Consider the following 22495-nt stretch of genomic DNA (forward strand, 5'->3'; position numbering starts at 1 on the left):
CAAATACTCCCAAGAAACCCAGCCCCAAACCCCTCAAATATCCCCAGAAACCCAGCACCAAACCCCTCAAATGCCCCCAGAAACCCAGCACCAAACCCCTCAAATACCCCCAGAAACCCAGCCCCAAACCCCTCCACCCAGAAACCCAGCACCAAACCCCTCAAATACTCCCAAGAAACCCAGCCCCAAACCCCTCAAATATCCCCAGAAACCCAGCACCAAACCCCTCAAATGCCCCCAGAAACCCAGCACCAAACCCCTCAAATATCCCCAGATACCCAGCCCCAAACCCCTCAAATATCCCCAGAAACCCAGCACCAAACCCCTCAAATATCCCCAGAAACCGAGCCCCAAACCCCTCAAATGCCCCCAGAAACCCAGCACCAAACCCCTCAAATGCCCCCAGAAACCCAGCACCAAACCCCTCAAATGCCCCCAGAAACCCAGCACCAAACCCCTCAAATATCCCCAGAAACCCAGCCCCAAACCCCTCAAATATCCCCAGAAACCCAGCACCAAACCCCTCAGATATCCCCAGAAACCCAGCCCCAAACCCCTCAAATATCCCCAGAAACCCAACACCAAACTCCTCAAATACCCCCAGAAACCCAGCCCCAAACCCCTCAAATATCCCCAGAAACCCAGCACCAAACCCCTCAAATATCCCCAGAAACCCAGCCCAAACCCCTCAAATACCCCCAGAAACCCAGCACCAAACCCCTCAAATATCCCCAGAAACCCAGCCCAAACCCCTCAAATATCCCCAGAAACCCAGCCCCAAACCCCTCAAATATCCCCAGAAACCCAGCCCAAACCCCTCAAATACCCCCAGAAACCCAGCCCCAAACCCCTCAAATATCCCCAGAAACCCAGCCCCAAACCCCTCAAATACCCCCAGAAACCCAGCCCCAAACCCCTCAAATACCCCCAGAAACCCAGCCCAAACCCCTCAAATATCCCCAGAAACCCAGCCCCAAACCCCTCAAATACCCCCAGAAACCCAGCCCAAACCCCTCAAATATCCCCAGAAACCCAGCCCAAACCCCTCAAATATCCCCAGAAACCCAGCCCGAACCACTCTAATATGCCCAGAAACGCAGCCTCAAACCCCTCAAATATCGCGGGAAGCCCAGCCTCAAACACCTCAAAATCTGCCACCTCAGAAACCAGGCCTGAAACCCCTCAAATACCCACCAGAAACCCAGCCTCAAACTCTCAAACCCACCCAGAAACCCAGCACCAAACCCCTTACAAACCCCCGAGAAACCCAGCACCAAACTTTCAAATACCCCCATAAACCCAGCACCAAACTCACAAATACCTCCAGAAACCCATCCCCAAACCCCTGAAATACCCCCAGAAACCCAGCCCCAAACCCCTGAAATACCACCAGAACCCCAACACCAAACCCCTCAAATACCCCCATAAACCCAGCCCCAAACCCCTCAAATACCCCCAGAAACCCAGCCCCAAACCCCTCAAATACCCCCAGAAACCCAGCCCCAAACCCCTGAAATACCACCAGAACCCCAACACCAAACCCCTCAAATACCCCCAGAAACCCAGCCCCAAACCCCTCAAATACCCCCAGAAACCCAACCCCAAACCCCTCAAATACCCACAGAAACCCAGCCCCTAACCCCTCAAATACCCACAGAAACCAAGCCCCAAGCCTCTCAAATACCCCCAGAAACCCAGCCCCAAACCCCTCAAATACCCCCAGAAACCCAGCCCCAAACCCCTTAAATACCCACAGAAACCAAGCCCCAAGCCTCCCAAATACCCCCACAAACCCAGCCCCAAATCCCTCAAATACCCCCAGAAACCCAGCCCCAAACCCCTCAAATACCCCCAGAAACCCAGCACCAAACCCCTCAAATACCCCCAGAAACCCAGCCCCAAACCCCCCAAATATCCCCAGAAACCCAGCCACAAACCCCTCAAATACCCCAGGAAACCCAGCACCATACCACTCAAATAACCCCAGAAACCCAGCCCCAAACCCCTCAAAATCTGCCACCCCAGAAACCAGGCCTGAAACCCCTCAAATACCCACCAGAAACCCAGCCCCAAACTCTCAGACCCCCTCGGAAAACCAGCATCAAACCCCTTACAAACCCCATAGAAACCCAGCACCAAACTCTCAAATACCCCCATAAACCCAGCACCAAACCTCTCAAATACCCCAGAAACCCAGCCCCAAACCCCTCAAATATCCCCAGTAACCCAACACCAAACCCCTCAAATATCCCCAGAAACCCAGCCCCAAACCCCTCAAATATCCCCAGTAACCCAACACCAAACATCTCAAATACCCCCAGAAACCCAGCACCAAACCCCTCAAATATCCCCAGTAACCCTACACCAAACATCTCAAATACCCCCAGAAACCCAGCCCCAAACCCCTCAAATATCCCCAGTAACCCAACACCAAACATCTCAAATACCCCCAGAAACCCAGCCCCAAACCCCTCAAATATCCCCAGTAACCCAACACCAAACATCTCAAATACCCCCAGAAACCCAGCCCCAAACCCCTCAAATATCCCCAGTAACCCAACACCAAACATCTCAAATACCCCCAGAAACCCAGCCCCAAACCCCTCAAATATCCCCAGTAACCCTACACCAAACATCTCAAATACCCCCAGAAACCCAGCCCAAACCCCTCAAATATCCCCAGTAACCCAACACCAAACATCTCAAATACCCCCAGAAACCCAGCACCAAACCCCTCAAATATCCCCAGAAACCCAGCCCCAAACCCCTCAAATATCCCCAGTAACCCTACACCAAACCCCTCAAATACCCCCAGAAACCCAGCCCCAAACCCCTCAAATATCCCCAGAAACTTAGCCCCAAACCCCTCAAATACCCCCAGAAACCCAGCACCAAACCCCTCAAATACCCCCAGAAACCCAGCCCCAAACCCCTCAAATACCCCCAGAAACCCAGCCCCAAATCCCTCAAATATCCCCAGAAACCCAGCCCCAAACCCCTCAAATACCCCCAGAAACCCAGCCCCAAATCCCTCAAATACCCCCAGAAACCCAACCCCATCCCCTCAAATACCCCCAGAAACCCAGCCCCAAATCCCTCAAATATCCCCAGAAACCCAGCCCCAAACCCCTCAAATACCCCCAGAAACCCAGCCCCAAATCCCTCAAATATCCCCAGAAACCCAGCCCCAAACCTCTCAAATACCCCCAGAAACCCAGCCCCAAACCCCTCAAATACCCCCAGAAACCCAGCCCCAAACCCCTCAAATACCCCCAGAAACCCAGCCCCAAACCCCTCAAATGCCCCATAAACCCAGCCCCAAACCCCTCAAATACCCCCAGAAACCCAGCCCCAAACCCCTCAAATACCCACAGAAACCCAGCCCCATCCCCTCAAATACTCCCAGAAACCCATCCCCAAACCCCTCAAATACCCCCAGAAGCCCAGCCCCATCCCCTCAAATACCCCCATAAATCCAGCCCCAAACCCCTCGAATACCCCCAGAAACCCAGCCCCAAACCCCTCAAATACCCCCAGAAACCCAGCCCCATCCCCTCAAATACCCCCAGAAACCCAGCACCAAACCTCTCAAATACCCACAGAAACCCAGCCCCAAACCCCTCAACTACCCCCAGAAACCCAACCCCAAACCCCTCAAATACCCCCAGAAACCCAGCCCCAAATCCCTCAAATACCCCCAGAAACCCAGCCCCAAACCCCTCAAACACCCCCAGAAACCCAGCCCCAAACCCCCCAAATATCCCCAGAAACCCAGCCCCAAACCCCTCAAATACCCCCAGAAACCCAGCCCCAAACCCCTCAAATACCCCCAGAAACCCAGCCCCAAACCCCTCAAATGCCCCATAAACCCAGCCCCAAACCCCTCAAATACCCCCAGAAACCCAGCCCCAAACCCCTCAAATACCCACAGAAACCCAGCCCCATCCCCTCAAATACTCCCAGAAACCCATCCCCAAACCCCTCAAATACCCCCAGAAGCCCAGCCCCATCCCCTCAAATACCCCCATAAATCCAGCCCCAAACCCCTCGAATACCCCCAGAAACCCAGCCCCAAACCCCTCAAATACCCCCAGAAACCCAGCCCCATCCCCTCAAATACCCCCAGAAACCCAGCACCAAACCTCTCAAATACCCACAGAAACCCAGCCCCAAACCCCTCAACTACCCACAGAAACCCAACCCCAAACCCCTCAACTACCCCCAGAAACCCAACCCCAAACCCCTCAAATACCCCCAGAAACCCAGCCCCAAACCCCTCAAACACCCCCAGAAACCCAGCCCCAAACCCCCCAAATATCCCCAGAAACCCAGCCCCAAACCCCTCAAATACCCCCGGAAACCCAGCACCATACCACTCAAATAGCCCCAGAAACCCAGCCCCAAACCCCTCAAATAGCCCCAGAAACCCAGCCCCAAACCCCTCAAATATCCCCAGAAACCCAACCCCAAACCCCTCGAATACACCCAGAAACCCATTACCAAACCCCTCAAATATCCCCAGAAACCCGTCCCCAATCCCCTCAAATACCCCAGAAACCCAACCCCAAACCCCTCAAATATCCCCAGAAACCCAGCCCCAAACCCCTCAAATATCCCCAGAAACCCAGCCCCAAACCCCTCAAATATCCCCAGAAACACAGCCCCATCCCCTCAAATACCCCCAGAAACCCAGCCCCAAACCCCTCAAATACCCCCAGAAACCCAGCCCCAAATCCCTCAAATATCCCCAGAAACACAGCCCCATCCCCTCAAATATCCCCAGAAACACAGCCCCATCCCCTCAAATACCCCCAGAAACCCAACCCCATCCCCTCAAATATCCCCAGAAACCCAGCCCCATCCCCTCAAATACCCCCAGAAACCCAACCCCATCCCCTCAAATATCCCCAGAAACCCAGCCCCATCCCCTCAAATATCCCCAGAAACCCAGCCCCAAACCCCTCAAATATCCCCAGAAACACAGCCCCATCCCCTCAAATACCCCCAGAAACCCAACCCCAAACCCCTCAAATATCCCCAGAATCCCAGCCCCATCCCCTCAAATACCCCCAGAAACCCAACCCCAAACCCCTCAAATATCCCCAGAAACCCAGCCCCAAACCCCTCAAATACCCCCAGAAACCCAGCCCCAAACCCCTCAAATACTCCCAGAAACCCAGCCCCATCCCCTCAAATACCCCCAGAAACCCAGCCCCAAACCCCTCGAATACCCCCAGAAACCCAACCCCAAACCCCTCAATTATCCCCAGAAACCCAGCCCCAAACCCCTCAAATATCCCCAGAAACCCAGCCCCAAACCCCTCAAATACCCCAGAAACCCAGCCCCAAACCCTTAAAATACCCCAGAAACCCAGTCTCAAACACCTCAAATTCTGCCACCCCAGAAACCAGGCCTGAAACCCCTCAAATACCCCCAGAAACCCAGCCCCAAACTCTCAGATCCCCAGAAACCCAGCCCCAAACCCCTCAAATACCCCCAGAAACCCAGCCCCAAACCCCTCAAATACCCCCAGAAACCCAGCCCCATCCCCTCAAATACTCCCAGAAACCCAGCACCAAACCCCTCAAATATCCCCAGAAACCCAGCCCCAAACCCCTCAAATACCCCAGAAACCCAGCCCCAAACCCTTAAAATACCCCAGAAACCCAGCCGCAAACCCCTCCACCCAGAAACCCAGCACCAAACCCCTCAAATACCCCCAGAAACCCAGCACCAAACCCCTCAAATACCCCAGAAACCCAGCCCCAAACCCCTCAAATAACCCCAGTAACCCAACACCAAACATCTCAAATACCCCCAGAAACCCAGCACCAAACCCCTCAAATACCCCAGAAACCCAGCCCCAAATCCCTCAAATACCCCAGAAACCCAGCCCCAAACCCCTCAAATATCCCCAGTAACCCAACACCAAACATCTCAAATATCCCCAGTAACTCAACACCAAACCCCTCAAATACCCCCAGAAGCCCAGCCCCAAACCCCTCAAATAACCCCAGAAACCCAGCACCAAACCCCTCAAATACCCCCAGAAACCCAGCCCCAAACCCCTCAAATACCTCAGAAACCCAGCCCCAAACCCCTCAAATACCCCCATAAACCCAGCTCCAAACCCCTCAAATACCCCCATAAACCCAGCACCAACCCCTCAAATACCCTCAGAAACCCAACCCCAAACCCCTCAAATACCTCCAGAAACCCTGACCAAAACGTCTCAGAACTGCTACTAAAACCCCCTCCAAGTACACCCCAAACTCTCTGCCCAAATCTCCAAAAACACCATTAAAACTACCTCCAAATGCCTCTCACATCCTGAACCTGCTACCAAATATACCTCAATTCGTTCCCAAAACACACTCACCTCCCTCCCCTCAACATCCCCTCCTGAAACCCACTAAACACCTCCCCAAAGCCGCTCATGGAAACTTCTCCCTTAAAACCAATATGTAAATGCACCTCGCCCCTCCCTGAATGTCCCTCAGCATCTGCCTGAAGTGTCCCAAACCACCCACTATCTCCCCGAAGACCCACTCCCTAAAATCCTTCAGCAACCTCCACAAAATCATCTTCAAACCCAAACGCCCCTCACCCACCCTCTGTCCAAACGCCCCTCACCCACCCTCTGCCCGAATGTCCCTCACCCACCCACTGTGGCTCACACATTACGCTCTGCCCACAAACCTTGATGCCACTGGATGTGATAACCCGAATATCTGCAGGGACACGATCACCACCTTTGATCTCCACCAGATCGCCCACGACCAGCAGATTGGCGTTCACTTCAAATTTTTCCCCATTCCGAATGACTGTCGCTTGCTGCAAAAGAGATAGTGGTTGTTAAATTTCTGTCATTGAATCTTTAACTCAATGAGTGTCAGTGTGTGTGGAAACGCAGTACGGACACACTGACAGTGCCGTGCTCCCTCTGTTGACCCAATATCGTGCTGGAGCCCCTGGTGTGGGGTCAAGACCTCGGAACTGAGAGAATGACAAACACAATCAAAAACTTTGAGCACTGGCAGAGACGTACAGATGATCCCAACAAGGTTCAGCAATTAATCTTACCTGAGGGACCAGATTCTTGAAGCTGGCAATGATGTTGGTGCTTTTAAACTCCTGGTAATATCCAAAACAGCCAGTCACCACCACCACAGCAATAAGAGTAACAGCAAGGTAGAGCTGGACACAGAGAGAACAGAGAACATTCAATAATGGATGTGGCAGAGAAGACCCAGGAATGTTGCCCACCCCTTATCCCTCAATCCCCACCTTCCCACCTTCTTCCCGTATCCCTCAATCCCCACTTTCCCACCTTCTTCCCGTATCCCTCAATCCCCACCTTCCCACCTTCTTCCTGTATCCCTCAATCCCCACCTGCCCACCTTCTTCCCGTATCCCTCAATCCCCACCTTCCCACCTTCTTCCCGTATCCCTCAATCCCCACTTTCCCACCTTCTTCCCGTATCCCTCAATCCCCACCTTCCCACCTTCTTCCCGTATCCCTCAATCCCCACCTTCCCACCTTCTTTCCGTATCCCTCAATCCCCACCTACCCATATTCCCCCGAATCCCTCAATCCCCACCTCCTTCCCGTATCCCTCAATCCCCATCTACCCATATTCCACCATATCCCTCAATCCCCACCTCTTTCCCATATCCCTCAATTCCCACCTACCCACATTCCCCCCATATCCCTAAATCCCCACCTCACCACCTCCTTCCCATATACCTCAATCGCCACCACCTCACCATGTCCAGTAGAGGGCAGTAGAGCGGAGATGCTGACTGGCTGTTGCGGGGGAAATGTGCATACATCCGTGTACTCACCCTAACTTGAAGATGTATCTGAGCAAGAGACCCTAGCTGTTCAAGTGAAGGCAAGCATCCAGCAGAGGGCAGTAGAGCAGAGCTGCTGACTGGCTGTTGCGGGGGAAATTTGCATACGTCCGTGTGCTCACCCTAACTTGAAGGTGGTTTGTGGAGGAGCTGATGTCAAGTGACACTTAAATCCAAAACACTTCCTCAGTGTTTCCCTCCCTACCCCCTCCTCTAACCAAAAAAAACCAACCGCTGTAAAGATCAAGAGGAAGGCTCGAGGGCAGGTTGAAGTAGAAAGAAGTTGAACCGTGACATCACAGCCTGCAGGTAAGGGATTGGTTGGTTACTGGTAAGTAGTTTTTATTTTATTTTCCCTCAGGTGTTATCGTGCGGGGCGCAGAGGTTGCTGAGTGAGTGCTTGCTGAGAAGGGGAGCTGAGAGTCGCGGAGATTTAAAAAGAGCGGGAGCTGAGAGTCGCGGAGATTTAAAAAGAGCGGGAGCTGAGAGTCGTGGAGATTTAAAAAGAGCGGAAGCTGAGAGTCGCGGAGATTTAAAAAGAGCGGGAGCTGAGAGGGACACCTCTAGACAGTAGGCTGAAATTAAAATACAATTCAGGAGTGACATCACAGCAAAACAATAAGTTCATTGGCTGGTGTTATCGAGCGGGACGCAGAGGTTGCTGAGTGAGTGCTTGCTGAGAAGGGGAGTGAATAACAGGTAAGCTCTTTCTTTCTTTTTTTATCTAGAGGGGGTGGCAGGGAAGGTAGTGCAATGTTCCTCCTGCAGAATGTTTGAGGTGAGGGACGCCGTCAGTGTCCCTGCTGATTTCATCTGTGGGAAGTGCACCCATCTCCAGCTCCTCAGAAACCACGTTAGGGAACTGGAGCTGGAGCTGGATGAACTTCGGATCATTCGGGAGGCAGAGGTGGTCATAGATAGAAGCTTCAGGGATCTAGTTACTCCGAAGAATAAAGATAGATGGGTGACGGTGGGAGGGGCTGGGAGGAAGCAGTCAGTACAGGGATCCCCTGTGGTCATTCCCCTTAGTAACAAGTATACCGCTTTGGATACTGTTGGGGGAGGGGGGGGGACTTACCAGGGGTAAGCCATGGGGTACAGGTCTGTGGCATAGAGTCTGTCCCTGTTGCTCAGAAGGGAAGGGGGGAGAGGAGTAGAGCATTAGTCATTGGAGACTCCAGAGTGAGGGGGATAGATAGGAGATTCTGTGGGAACGAGAGAGACCCGCGGTTGGTGTGTTGCCTCCCAGGTGCCAGGGTGCGTGATGTCTCGGATCATGTTTTCGGGATCCTTAAGGGGGAGAGGAGGGGGAGCAGCCCCAAGTCGTGGTCCACATAGGTACCAACGACATAGGTAGGAAAAGGGATAGGGATGTAAAGCAGGAATTCAGGGAGCTAGGGTGGAAACTTAGATCTAGGACAAACAGAGTTATTATCTCTGGGTTGTTACCCGTGCCACGTGATAGCGAGACGAGGAATAGGGAGAGAGAGGAGTTGAACACTTGGCTACAGGGATGGTGCAGGAGGGAGGGTTTCAGATTTCTGGATAATTGGGGCTCATTCTGGGGTCAGTGGGACACTACAAACGGGATGGTCTACACCTGGACCAGAGGGGTACCAATATCCTGGGGGGGGGAAATTTGCTAATGCTCTCCGGGAGGGTTAAAACTAGTTCAGCAGGGGCTTGGGAACCTGAATTGTAGCTCCAGTATACAGGACGTTGAGAGTAGTGAGGTCATGAGTAAGGTTTCAAAGTTGCAGGAGTGTACCGGCAGGCAGGAAGGTGGTTTAAAGTGTCTGCTTCAATGCAAGGAGCATCCGGAATAAGGTGGGTGAACTTGCGGCATGGGTTGGTACCTGGGACTTCGATGTTGTGGCCATATCGGAGACATGGATAGAGCAGGGGCAGGAATGGTTGTTGCAGGTGCCGGGGTTTAGCTATTTCAGTAAGCTCAGGGAAGGTGGTAAAAGAGGGGATGGGGTGGCATTGTTAGTCAAGGACAGTATTACGGTGGCAGAAAGGACGTTTGATGAGGATTTGTCTACTGAGGTAGTATGGGCTGAGGTTAGAAACAGGAAAGAAGAGGTCACCCTGTTAGGGGTTTACTGTAGGCCTCCGAAATGTTCCAGAGATGTAGAGGAAAGGATTGCAAAGATGATTCTGGATAGGAGCGAAAGCAACAGGGTAGTTGTTATGGGGGACTTTAACTTTCCAAATATTGACTGGAAATGCTGTAGTTCGAGTACTTTAGATGAGTCCGTTTTTGTCCAATGTGTGCAGGAGGGTTTCCTGACACAGTATGTAGATAGGCCAATGAGAGGAGAGGCCATATTGGATTTGGTACTGGGTAATGAATCATTTGGAGGTAGGTGAACACTTTGGTGATAATGACCCCAATTCGATTACGTTTACTTTAGTGATGGAAAGGGATAGGTGTATACCACAGGGCAAGAGTTATATCTGGGGGAAAGGCAATTATGATGCGATAAGGCATGACTTAGGATGCATCGGATAGAGAGGAAAACTGCAGGGGATGGGCACAATGGAAATGTGGAGCTTGTTCAGGGAACAGCTACTGCGTGTCCTTGATAAGTATCTACCTGTCAGGCAGGGAGGAAGTGGTCAAGCAAGGGAACCGTGGTTTACGAAAGCAGTCGAAACACTTGTCAAGAGGAAGAAGATGAGACATGAAGGTTCAGTTAGGGCGCTCGAGAGTTACAAGTTAGCTAGGAAGGACCTAAAGAGAGAGCTAAGAAGAGCCAGGAGGGGACATGAGAAGTCTTTGGCAGGTAGGATCAAGAATAACCCTAAAGCTTTCTATAGATATGTCAGGAATAAACGAATGACTAGGGTAAGAGTAGGGCCAGTCAAGGACAGTAGTGGGAAGTTGTGCTTGGAGTCCGAGGAGATAGGAGAGGTGCTAAATGGATATTTTTCACCAGTATTCACACAGGAAAAAGACAATATTGTCGACGAGAATACTGAGATTCAGGCTACTAGACTAGAAAGGCTTGAGGTTCATAAGGAGGAGGTATTAGCAATTCTGGAAAGTGTGAAAATAGATAAGTCCCCTGGGCCGGGTGGGATTTATCCTGGGATTCTCTGGGAAGCTAGGGAGGAGATTGCTGAGCCTTTGGCTTTGATCTTTAAGTCATCTTTGTCTACAGGAATAGTGCCAGAAGACTGGAGGATAGCAAATGCTGTCCCCTTGTTCAAGAAGGGGAGTAGAGACAACCCCGGTAACTATAGACCAGTGAGCCTTACTTCTGTTGTGGGCAAAATCTTGGAAAGGTTTATAAGAGATAGGATGTATAATCATCTGGAAAGGAATAATTTGACTAGAGATAGTCAACACGGTTTTGTGAAGGGTAGGTCGTGCCTCACAAACCTTATTGAGTTCTTTGAGAAGGTGACCAAACAGGTGGATGAGGGTAAAGCAGTTGATGTGGTGTATATGGATTTCAGTAAAGCGTTTGATAAGGTTGCCCATGGTAGGCTACTGCAGAAAATACGGAGGCATGGGATTCAGGGTCATTTAGCAGTTTGGATCAGAAATTGGCTAGCTGGAAGAAGACAAAGGGTGGTGGTTGATGGGAAATGTTCAGACTGGAGTCCAGTTACTAGTGGTGGACCACAATGATCTGTTTTGGGGCCACTGCTGTTTGTCATTTTTATAAATGACCTGGAGGAGGACGTAGAAGGATGGGTGAGTAAATTTGCAGATGACACGAAAGTCGGTGGTGTTGTGGACAGTGCGGAAGGATGTTACAAGTTACAGAGGGACATAGATAAGCTGCAGCGCTGGGCTGGGAGGTGGCAAATGGAGTTTAATGCAGAAAAGTGTGAGGTGATTCATTTTGGAAGGAATAACAGGAAGACAGAGGACTGGACTAATGGTAAGATTCTTGGCAGTGTGGATGAGCAGAGAGATCTCGGTGTCCATGTACATAGATCCCTGAAAGTTGCCACCCAGGTTGAGAGGGCTGTTAAGAAGGCGTACGGTGTGTTAGCTTTTATTGGTAGAGGGATTGAGTTTCGGAGCCATGAGGTCATGTTGCAGCTGTACAAAACTCTGATGCGGCCGCATTTGGAGTATTGCGTGCAATTCTGGTCGCCGCATTATAGGAAGGATGTGGAAGCATTGGAAAGGGTGCAGAGGAGATTTACCAGAATGTTGCCTGGTATGGAGGGAAGATCTTATGAGGAAAGGCTGAGCGACTTGAGGCTGTTTTCGTTAGAGAGAAGAAGGTTAAGAGGTGACTTAATTGAGGCATACAAGATGATCAGAGGATTGGATAGGGTGGACAGTGAGAGCCTTTTTCCTCGGATGGTGAGGTCTAGCATGAGGGGACATAGCTTTAAATTGAGGGGAGATAGATATAAGACAGATGTCAGAGGTAGGTTCTTTACTCAGAGAGTAGGAAGGGCGTGGAATGCCCTGCCTGCAACAGTGGTGGACTCGCCAACACTAAGGGCATTCAAATGGTCATTGGATAGACATGTGGACGATAAGAGAATAGTGTAAATGGGCTTTATAGTGGTTTCACAGGTCGGCGCAACATCGAGGGCCGAAGGGCCTCTCCTGCGCTGTAATGTTCTATGTTCTATGTTGTCCATGTATCCCTCAATCCCCACCAACCCACCTTCTCCCCTTACTCCTTAATTCAGACATTCACACCTTCTCTACGTTTCCCTCAATCCCCACCTACCCACCTTCCCCCATATCCCTCAATCACCACGTTCTCCCTATTTCCCTCAATCGCCACCTTCACCCCATATCCCTCAACCCCACCTACCCACCTTCTCCCCGTATCCCTCAACCCCACACGTACCCACCTGCCCCCGTATTCCTCAATTCCTACCTTCTCCCCATATTCCTCAAACCTCACATGCCCACCTTCTCCCCGTCTCCTTCAATACCCATCTACCCACCATCTCCCCATATCCCTCAATCCCCACTTACCCACTTTCTCCCTGTGTCCCTCAATCCCCACCTACCCACCTTCTCCTCGTATCCCTCAATCCCCACTTATCCACCTTCTCCCTGTGTCCCTCAATCCCCACTTATCCACCTTCTCCCTGTGTCCCTCAATCCCCACTTATCCACCTTCTCCCTGAATCCCTCAATCTCCACCTACCAGCTGCTCCCTATATTCCTCTTTCCTCACCTACCCATCTTCTCATCTTTCCCTTCCCTTAGTACCACCCACAGACACTCACATCATCGTAACCAGCCAGGTTTCCACGCCCTGTCTCGATGCCGAAAGCGATGAAACAGATAACAGAAGCGACCCACATCAAACACTGAAGACCCCCCGCCAACTGACGGGCAAATTTCACGTATTCCGGGGTCCCCTTGGGGGGCTTCAGCTCATTGAGTCCATCTTGAAGCAGAACCTCCTGTGCCTTGGCATTGCTCAGACCCTGGAGACATTGATTGTACACAGAGAAAGATCAGCACAAATCAGCAACACATCAGACATTTGAGGAGCCCCAGCAGGAATGCGGTATCCAACTGGTCAGTGTGTGTGGAACCCATTTCCCAGTGAGAGTCAGTGTGTGTGGAACCCAGACCCCAGTGAGAGTCAGTGTGTGTGGGATCCGTACCCCAGTGAGAGTCAGTGTGTGTGGAACCCGTACCCCAGTGAGAGTCAGTGTGTGTGGAACCCATACCCCAGTGAGAGTCAGTGTGTGTGGAACCCGTACTCCAGTGAGAGTCAGTGTGTGTGGAACCTGTACCGCAGTGAGAGTCAATGTGTGTGGAACCCGTACCCCAGTGAGAGTCAGTGTGTGTGGAACCCAGACCCCAGTGAGAGTCAGTGTGTGTGGAACCCGTACCCCAGTGAGAGTCAGTGTGTGTGGAACCTGTACCGCAGTGAGAGTCAGTGTGTGTGGAACCCGTACCCCAGTGAGAGTCAGTGTGTGTGGAACCCAGACCCCAGTGAGAGTCAGTGTGTGTGGAACCCGTACCCCAGTGAGAGTCAGTGTGTGTGGAACCCGTACCCCAGTGAGAGTCAGTGTGTGTGGAACCCGTACCCCAGTGAGAGTCAGTCTGTGTGGAACCCATTTCCCAGTGAGAATCAGTGTGTGTGGAACCCATTTCCCAGTGAGAGTCAGTGTGTGTGGAACCCATACCCCAGTGAGAGTCAGTGTGTGTGGAACCCATTTCCCAGTGAGAGTCAGTGTGTGTGGAACCCATTTCCCAGTGAGAGTCAGTGTGTGTGGAACCCCTACCCCAGTGAGAGTCAGTGTGTGTGGAACCCCTACCCCAGTGAGAGTCAGTGTGTGTGGAACCCATTTCCCAGTGAGAGTCAGTATGTGTGGAACCCGTACCCCAGAGAGAGTCAGTGTGTGTGGAACCCGTTCCCCAGTGAGAGTCAGTGTGTGTGGAACCCGTACCCCAGCGAGAGTCAGTGTGTGTGGAACCCGTACCCCAGAGAGAGTCAGTGTGTGTGGAACCCATTTCCCAGTGAGAGTCAGTGTGTGTGGAATCCATACCCCAGTGAGAGTCAGTGTGTGTGGAACCCATACCTCAGTGAGAGTCAGTGTGTGTGGAACCCATTTCCCAGTGAGAGTCAGTGTGTGTGGAATCCATACCCCAGTGAGAGTCAGTGTGTGTGGAACCCATACCCCAGTGAGAGTCAGTGTGTGTGGAACCCATACCCCAGTGAGAGTCAGTGTGTGTGGAACCCGTATCCCAGTGAGAGTCAGTGTGTGTGGAATCCATACCCCAGTGAGAGTCAGTGTGTGTGGAACCCATACCCCAGTGAGAGTCAGTGTGTGTGGAACCCATACCCCAGTGAGAGTCAGTGTGTGTGGAACCCGTATTCCAGTGAGAGTCAGTATGTGTGGGACCCGTACCCAGTGAGAGTCAGTGTGAGGAACCCATATCCCAGTGAGAGTCAGTGTGTGGAACACATACCCCAGTGAGAGTCAGTGTGTGTGGAACCCGTACCCCAGTGAGAGTCAGTGTGTGTGGAACCCGTACCCCAGTGAGAGTCAGTGTGTGTGGAACCTGTACCCCAGTGAGAGTCAGTGTGTGTGGAACCTGTACCTCAGTGAGAGTCAGTGTGTGTGGAACCCGTACCCCAGTGAGAGTCAGTGTGTGGAACCCATACCCCAGTGAGAGTCAGTGTGTGGAACCCGTACCCCAGCGAGAGTCAGTGTGTGGAACCCGTACCCCAGTGCGAGTCAGTGTGTGTGGAACCCGTACCCCAGTGAGAGTCAGTGTGTGTGGAACCCATACCCCAGTGAGAGTCAGTGTGTGTGGAACCCGTACCCCAGTGAGAGTCAGTGTGTGTGGAACCCGTACCCCAGTGAGAGCCAGTGTGTGTGGAACCAGTACCCCAGTGAGGGTTAATACCCCAGTGCCTTACTTACTTGCTCTATGCTGGTGTCATATTTCTCTTCCAGCTCTTCAATGCTGATCTCGTGATCATCCTGTGGAAGAAGAGCAAGAGTCATGAGTGAAGGAGAGTATTGGGTTTGAGGAATAATTGGAGAAGATGGGTAGGTGAGGTTTGAGGGATATGGAGAAAATCTGGTGAGGTGGGGGATTGAGGGCTACGGGATGGTGGCGTGGAGGTGGAGGATTGAGGGATATGTGGAGATGGCGGGTATGTGGCCGATTGAGGAATACGGGTAGATGATGGGTCGGCAGTAGATGGTCTCCCTCCGCTTTACTCACAATGTCCACCTCCTTCTTCATGCTCTCCAACTTATCTTTCTTCTTCATTTTCTTCTTCTTCATGTCCCCGCCTGCGCCGGCCTTTCCCTCCATGTGGTACATCTCGAGCTTCTCCTGAAAGGGAAAGGGCGTGAGTCACCTTTCCAATCCCTCTTGCAGCCCACTGTCCCTGGGAATGGGAATCCAATCCCCCTGACCACTGCATCTCCCTGGCCACTGCCCCAGGCAGCCACGCCTAATGAGTAGTTTAGAGCACAAAGGGATTTATTACAAATCATAATCAAATACTACCGCTGCCCGGACGGCCTCCTTCCCTCCCAAGTCGGGGTTTTTGTACTGGAGGGGCAACACCTGTTAAGGGGAAGCCCCGCCCCATTACCAGGGAAGTTCATATTCCCCAGAGAGCACGGGAACCTGATTGTTCCTATCCTGTAGTCTCCACCGGGGTTATAACAATGCATGACTAGGAGGGCAACCTCCAAGTGGTGAGGTTCCCAGGTATCTGCTGCCCTTGTTTTTCTAGATGGTCATGGTCGTGGGTTTGGAAGGTGCTACCTAAGGAGACATGGTGAGTTACTGCAGTGCATCTTGTAGATGGCATACAGGAAACCATGCACCTGAGAAATTTATTCTCATTTTCTAAATGGTGCACTCCCCTGAACCAACACTGATTAAACTTGAGGAGATTTGTTCATTGAAACTCGGGAGAAGCTGGGAATATTTTTTTTAATCTTTCTGCCCGCCCATCATTGTTGTTCTGGGGCTAGGTGCAGATGTTGACTCTCACAAGGCAGCAGCTCAGGGCCATTGGCTCTCCCTTTCTTTCTCTCTCCTCTCACAGCTGATTCAACGTGATGCAGACACACATTTCCATCGCCAGAACTGAGGGAGGGCTGCAGTGTCAGAGAGTCAGTACTGAGGGGGTACTGCACTGTTGGAGGGTCAGTACTGATGATGTGTTGAACTGTCAGAGGGTCCGTACTGAGGGAGTGCTGCCCGGTCAGAGGGTCAGTACTGAGGGAGTGCTGCACTGTCAGAGGGTCAGAACTGAGGGAGTGATGCCCTGTCAGAGGGTCAGTACTGAGGGAGTATTATCCTGTCGGAGGGTTAGCACTGAGGGGGAGCCGCGCTGTCGGAGGGTCAATGCTGAGGGAGCACTGCACTGTAGAAGGGTCAGTACTGAATGGAGAGCTGCACTGTCAGGGTCAGTACTGAGGGCGTACGGCACTGTAGAAGGGTCAGTACTGAGGGAGAGCTGCACTGTCAGAGGGTCAGTACTGAGCGAGTGCTGCACTGTCAGAGGGTCAGTACTGAGCGAGTGCTGCACTGTCAGAGGGTCAGTACTGAGGGCGTACTGCACTGTAGAAGGGTCAGTACTGAGGGAGAGCTGCACTGTCAGAGGGTCAGTACTGAGGGAGTGCTGCACTGTCAGAGGGTCAGTACAGAGCGAGTGCTGCACTGTCAGAGGGTCAGTAATGAGGGAGTGCTGCCTGTCAGAGGGTCAGTACTGAGCGAGTGCTGCACTGTCAGAGGGTCAGTACTGAGCGAGTGCTGCACTGTCAGAGGGTCAGTACTGAGGGCGTACTGCACTGTAGAAGGGTCAGTACTGAGGGAGAGCTGCACTGTCAGAGGGTCAGTACTGAGGGAGTGCTGCACTGTCAGAGGGTCAGTACAGAGCGAGTGCTGCACTGTCAGAGGGTCAGTACTGAGGGAGTGCTGCCCCGTCGGAGGGTCAGTACTGAGGGAGTGCTGCACTGTCAGAGTGTAAGTACTGAGGGAGCGCTGCACTGTCAGAGGGTCAGAACTGAGGGAGTGATGCCCTGTCAGAGAGTCAGTACTGAGGGAGTATTATCCTGTCGAAGGGTCAGTACTGAGGGAGAGCTGCACTGTCAGAGGGTCAGTACTGAGGGAGTGCTGCAGTGTCAGAGGGTCAGTACTGAGGGCGTACTGCACTGTCAGAGGGTCAGTACTGAGGGAGAGCTGCATTGTCAGAGGGTCAGTACTGAGGGAGTGCTGCACTGTCAGAGGGTCAGTACTGAGCGAGTGCTGCACTGTCAGAGGGTCAGTACTGAGGGAGTGCTGCACTGTCAGAGGGTCAGTACTGAAGGTTTGCTGCACTGTCAGAGGGTCAGTACTGAGGGATTGCTGCACTGTCGGAGGGTCAGTACTGAGCGAGTGCTGCACTGTCAGAGAGTCAGTACTGAGGGAGTGCTGCAGTGTTAGAGGGTCAGTACTGAGGGAGTGCTGTGAAGATGAGGTGTGAAGTTTCAGTTGGGGCACTTGGTAGTTTCAAGGTAGCGAGGAAGGATCTAAAGAGAGAGCTAAGACGAGCAAGGAGGGGACATGAGAAGTATTTGGCAGGTAGGATCAAGGAAAACCCAAAAGCTTTCTATAGGTATGTCAGGAATAAAAGAATGACTAGGGTAAGAGTAGGGCAAGTCAAGGACAGGGATGGGAAGTTGTGTGTGGAGTCTGAAGAGATAGGCGAGATACTAAATGAATATTTTTCGTCAGTATTCACTCAGGAAAAAGAGAATGTTGTGGAGGAGAATGCTGAGACCCAGGCTATTAGAATCGATGGCATTGAGGTACATAGGGAAGAGGTATTGGCAATTCTGGACAGGCTGAAAATAGATAAGGCCCCGGGGCCTGATGGGATTTATCCTAGGATTCTCTGGGAGGCCAGGGAAGAGATTGCTGGACCTTTGGCTTTGATTTTTATGTCATCATTGGCTACAGGAATAGTGCCAGAGGACTGGAGGATAGCAAATGTGGTCCCTTTGTTCAAAAAGGGGAGCAAAGACAACCCCGGCAACTATAGACCGGTGAGCCTCACGTCTGTAGTGGGTAAAGTCTTGGAGGGGATTATAAGAGACAAGATTTATAATCATCTAGATAGGAATAATATGATCAGGGATAGTCAGCATGGCTTTGTGAAGGGTAGGTCATGCCTCACAAACCTTATTGAGTTCTTTGAGAAGGTGACTGAACAGGTAGACGAGGGTAGAGCAGTTGATGTGGTGTATATGGATTTCAGTAAAGCGTTTGATAAGGTTCCCCACGGTAGGCTATTGCAGAAAATACGGAGGCTGGGGATTGAGGGTGATTTAGAGATGTGGATCAGAAATTGCCTAGCTGAAAGAAGACAGAGGGTGGTGGTTGATGGGAAATGTTCAGAATGGAGTTCAGTTACAAGTGGCGTACCACAAGGATCTGTTCTGGGGCTGTTGCTGTTTGTCATTTTTATAAATGGCCTAGAGGAGGGCGCAGAAGGGTGGGTGAGTCAATTTGCAGACGACACTAATGTCGGTGGTGTTGTCGACAGTGCGGAAGGATGTTGCAGGTTACAGAGGGACATAGATAAGCTGCAGAGCTGGGCTGAGAGGTGGCAAATGGAGTTTAATGTGTGAGGTGACTCACTTTGGAAGGAATAACAGGAATGCGGAATATTTGGCTAATGGTAAAGTTCTTGGAAGCGTGGATGAGCAGAGGGATCTAGGTGTCCATGTACATAGATCCCTGAAAGTTGCCACCCAGGTTGATAGGGTTGTGAAGAAGGCCTATGGAGTGTTGGCCTTTATTGGTAGAGGGATTGAGTTCCGGAGTCATGAGGTCATGTTGCAGCTGTACAAAACTCTGGTACGGCCGCATTTGGAGTATTGCGTACAGTTCTGGTCACCTCATTATAGGAAGGACGTGGAAGCTTTGGAGCGGGTGCAGAGGAGATTTACCAGGATGTTGCCTGGTATGGAGGGAAAATCTTATGAGGAAAGGCTGATGGACTTGAGGTTGTTTTCGTTAGAGAGAAGAAGGTTAAGAGGAGACTTAATAGAATGATCAGGGGGTTAGATAGGGTGGACAGTGAGAGCCTTCTCCCGCGGATGGAAATGGCTAGCACGAGGGGACATAGCCTTAAACTGAGGGGCAATAGATATAGGACAGAGGTCAGAGGTAGGTTCTTTACGCAAAGAGTGGTGAGGCCGTGGAATGCCCTACCTGCAACAGTAGTGAACTCGCCAACATTGAGGGCATTTAAAAGTTTATTGGATAAGCATATGGATGATAATGGCATAGTGTAGGTTAGATGGCTTTTGTTTTTTTGACTTCCCATGCCGTTGCAACATCGTGGGCCGAAGGGCCTGTACTGCGCTGTATCGTTCTATGTTCTATGCACTGTAAAAGTGTCAGTACTGAGGGAGTGCTGCACTGTCAGAGGGTCAGTACTGAGGGAGTGCTGCACTGTCCAAGAGTCAGTACTGAGGGAGTGCTGCACTGTCAGAGGGTCAGTACTGAAGGAGTGCTGCACTGTCAGAGGGTCAGTACTGAAGGAGTGCTGCACTGTCAGAGAGTCAGTACTGAGGGAATGCTGCACTGTCAGAGGGTCAGTACTGAGGGAGCGCTGCACTGTCGGAGGGTCAGTACTGAGGGAGGGCTGCACTGTCAGAGGGTCAGTACTGAGGGAGTGCTGCACTGTCAGAGGGTCAGCACTGAGGGAGTGCTGCACTGTCAGAGGGTCAGTGCTGAGGGAGTGCTGCACTGTCAGAGGGTCAGTACTGAGGGAGTGCTGCACTGTCAGAGGGTCAGTACTGAGGGTGTGCTGCACTGTCAGAGGGTCAGTACTGAGGGAGCGCTGCACTGTCAGAGGGTCAGTGCTGAGGGAGTGCTGCACTGTCAGAGGGTCAGTACTGAGGGAGTGCTGCACTGTCAGAGGGTCAGTACTGAGGGAGTGCTGCACTGTCAGAGGGTCAGTACTGAGGGAGCGCTGCACTGTCGGAGGGTCAGTACTGAGGGAGGGCTGCACTGTCAGAGGGTCAGTACTGAGGGAGTGCTGCACTGTCAGAGGGTCAGCACTGAGGGAGTGCTGCACTGTCAGAGGGTCAGTGCTGAGGGAGTGCTGCACTGTCAGAGGGTCAGTACTGAGGGAGTGCTGCACTGTCAGAGGGTCAGTACTGAGGGTGTGCTGCACTGTCAGAGAGTCAGTACTGAGGGTGTGCTGCACTGTCCGAGAGTCAGTACTGAGGGAGTGCTGCACTGTCAGAGGGTCAGTACTGAGGGAGTGCTGCACTGTCAGAGGGTCAGTGCTGAGGGAGTGCTGCACTGTCAGAGGGTCAGTACTGAGGGAGTGCTGCACTGTCAGAGGGTCAGTGCTGAGGGAGTGCTGCACTGTCAGAGGGTCAGTACTGAGGGGGTGCTGCACTGTCAGAGGGTCAGTGCTGAGGGAGTGCTGCACTGTCAGAGGGTCAGTACTGAGGGAGTGCTGCACTGTCAGAGGGTCAGTACTGAGGGTGTGTTGCACTGTCCGAGAGTGTGTGCTGCACTGGTGTATGACATATTAAACCAATGGTCCTGTCTGCCCTTTCGGGTAGGTGTAAATGATCCCATTGCCTCCTGAGCAGGGAGGAGGGTTGGGACTAGTTCTCCCCGGTTTCCTGGGGCCAATACCTGTCCCTCAACCAACAGCCTGGAAAAACAAATATCTGTTCTAGGGGCCATTTAGCATGGCCAATCGACCTAGCCTACATATCTTTGGACTGCGAAAGAAACTGGAGCACTCGGAAGACACACGGGGAGAACGTGTAAACTCCACATAGACAGTTACCCAAAGCCAGAATCAAACCGGTGTCCTCGGCATTGTGAGACAGCAGCACTAACCAGTATGCCATGTGCTGAGACAGCAGTGCTAACTACTATGACACCGTGCCGAGACAGCAGTGCTAACCACTATGCCATGTGCTGAGACAGCAGTGCTAACTACTATGCCACCGTGGCGAGTCAGCAGTGCTCACCACTGTGCCACCGTGCCGAGACAGTAGTGCTAACCACTATGCCACTGTGCCAAGACAGTAGTGCTAACCACTATGCCACCGTGCCGAGACAGCAGTGCTAACCACTGTGCCACTGTGCTGAGACAGTAGTGCTAACCACTATGCCACCGTGCCAAGAAAGCAGTGCTAACCAATGTGCCACCGTACCGAGACAGCAGTGCTAACCACTATGCCACCGTGCCGAGTCAGCAGTGTTAATCACTGTGCCACCGTGCTGAGGCAGCAGTGCTAACCACTATGCCACCGTGCCGAGACAGCAGTGCTCACCACTATGGCACTGTGCTGAGGCAGCAGTGCTAACCACTATGCCACCGTGCCGAGACAGCAGTGCTCACCACTATGGCACTGTGCTGAGGCAGCAGTGCTAACCACTATGCCACCGTGCCGAGACAGCAGTGCTAACCACTGTGCCACCGTGCCGAGACAGCATTGCTAACCACTGTGCCACCGTGCCGAGGCAGCAGTGCTAACCACTGTGCCACCGTGCCGAGACAGCAGTGCTCACCACTATGGCACTGTGCTGAGGCAGCAGTGCTAACCACTATGCCACCGTGCCGAGACAGCAGTGCTCACCACTATGGCACTGTGCCGAGACAGCAGTGCTAACCACTATGCCACTGTGCTGAGACAGCAGTGCTAACCACTATGGCACTGTGCTGAGACAGCAGTGCTAACCACTATGCCACCGTGCCGAGACAGCAGTGCTAACCACTATGGCACTGTGCCAAGACAGCAGTGCTAACCACTATGGCACTGTGCTGAGACAGCAGTGCTAACCACTATGGCACCGTGCCGAGACAGCAGTGCTAACCACTATGGCACTGTGCTGAGACAGCAGTGCTAACCACTATGCCACCGTGCCGAGACAGCAGTGCTAACCACTATGGCACTGTGCCAAGACAACAGTGCTAACCACTATGGCACCGTGCCGAGACACCGATGCTAACCACTATGCCACTGTGCCGAGTCAGCAGTGCTAACCACTATGCCACTGTGCCAAGACAGCAGTGCTAACCACTATGCCACTGTGCCAAGACAGCAGTGCTAACCACTATGGCACCGTGCCAAGACAGCAGTGCTAACCACTATGCCACTGTGCCAAGACAGCAGTGCTAACCACTATGGCAC

The 22495-nt window shown here is 52.3% G+C and overlaps 1 protein-coding gene across 1 annotated transcript in view; it reads right to left on the bottom strand.

The window, feature by feature from the left end:
* Window positions 1-22495, bottom strand: part of LOC140386485 (potassium-transporting ATPase alpha chain 1) — a 92005-nt gene that overhangs the window by 64001 nt on the left and 5509 nt on the right. Inside the window, exons 2-6 of the mRNA XM_072468874.1 lie at window positions 15543-15656; window positions 15236-15295; window positions 13076-13279; window positions 7085-7198; window positions 6701-6835 (exon numbers count right to left, since the gene is read on the bottom strand). Of these exons, the coding sequence (XP_072324975.1) occupies window positions 6701-6835; window positions 7085-7198; window positions 13076-13279; window positions 15236-15295; window positions 15543-15656 (627 nt within the window). The remainder of the gene's footprint in view (window positions 1-6700; window positions 6836-7084; window positions 7199-13075; window positions 13280-15235; window positions 15296-15542; window positions 15657-22495) is intronic.

Source organism: Scyliorhinus torazame, chromosome 12 (genome assembly GCF_047496885.1).
Source record: "Scyliorhinus torazame isolate Kashiwa2021f chromosome 12, sScyTor2.1, whole genome shotgun sequence".
Classification (NCBI taxonomy): Eukaryota; Metazoa; Chordata; class Chondrichthyes; order Carcharhiniformes; family Scyliorhinidae; genus Scyliorhinus; species Scyliorhinus torazame.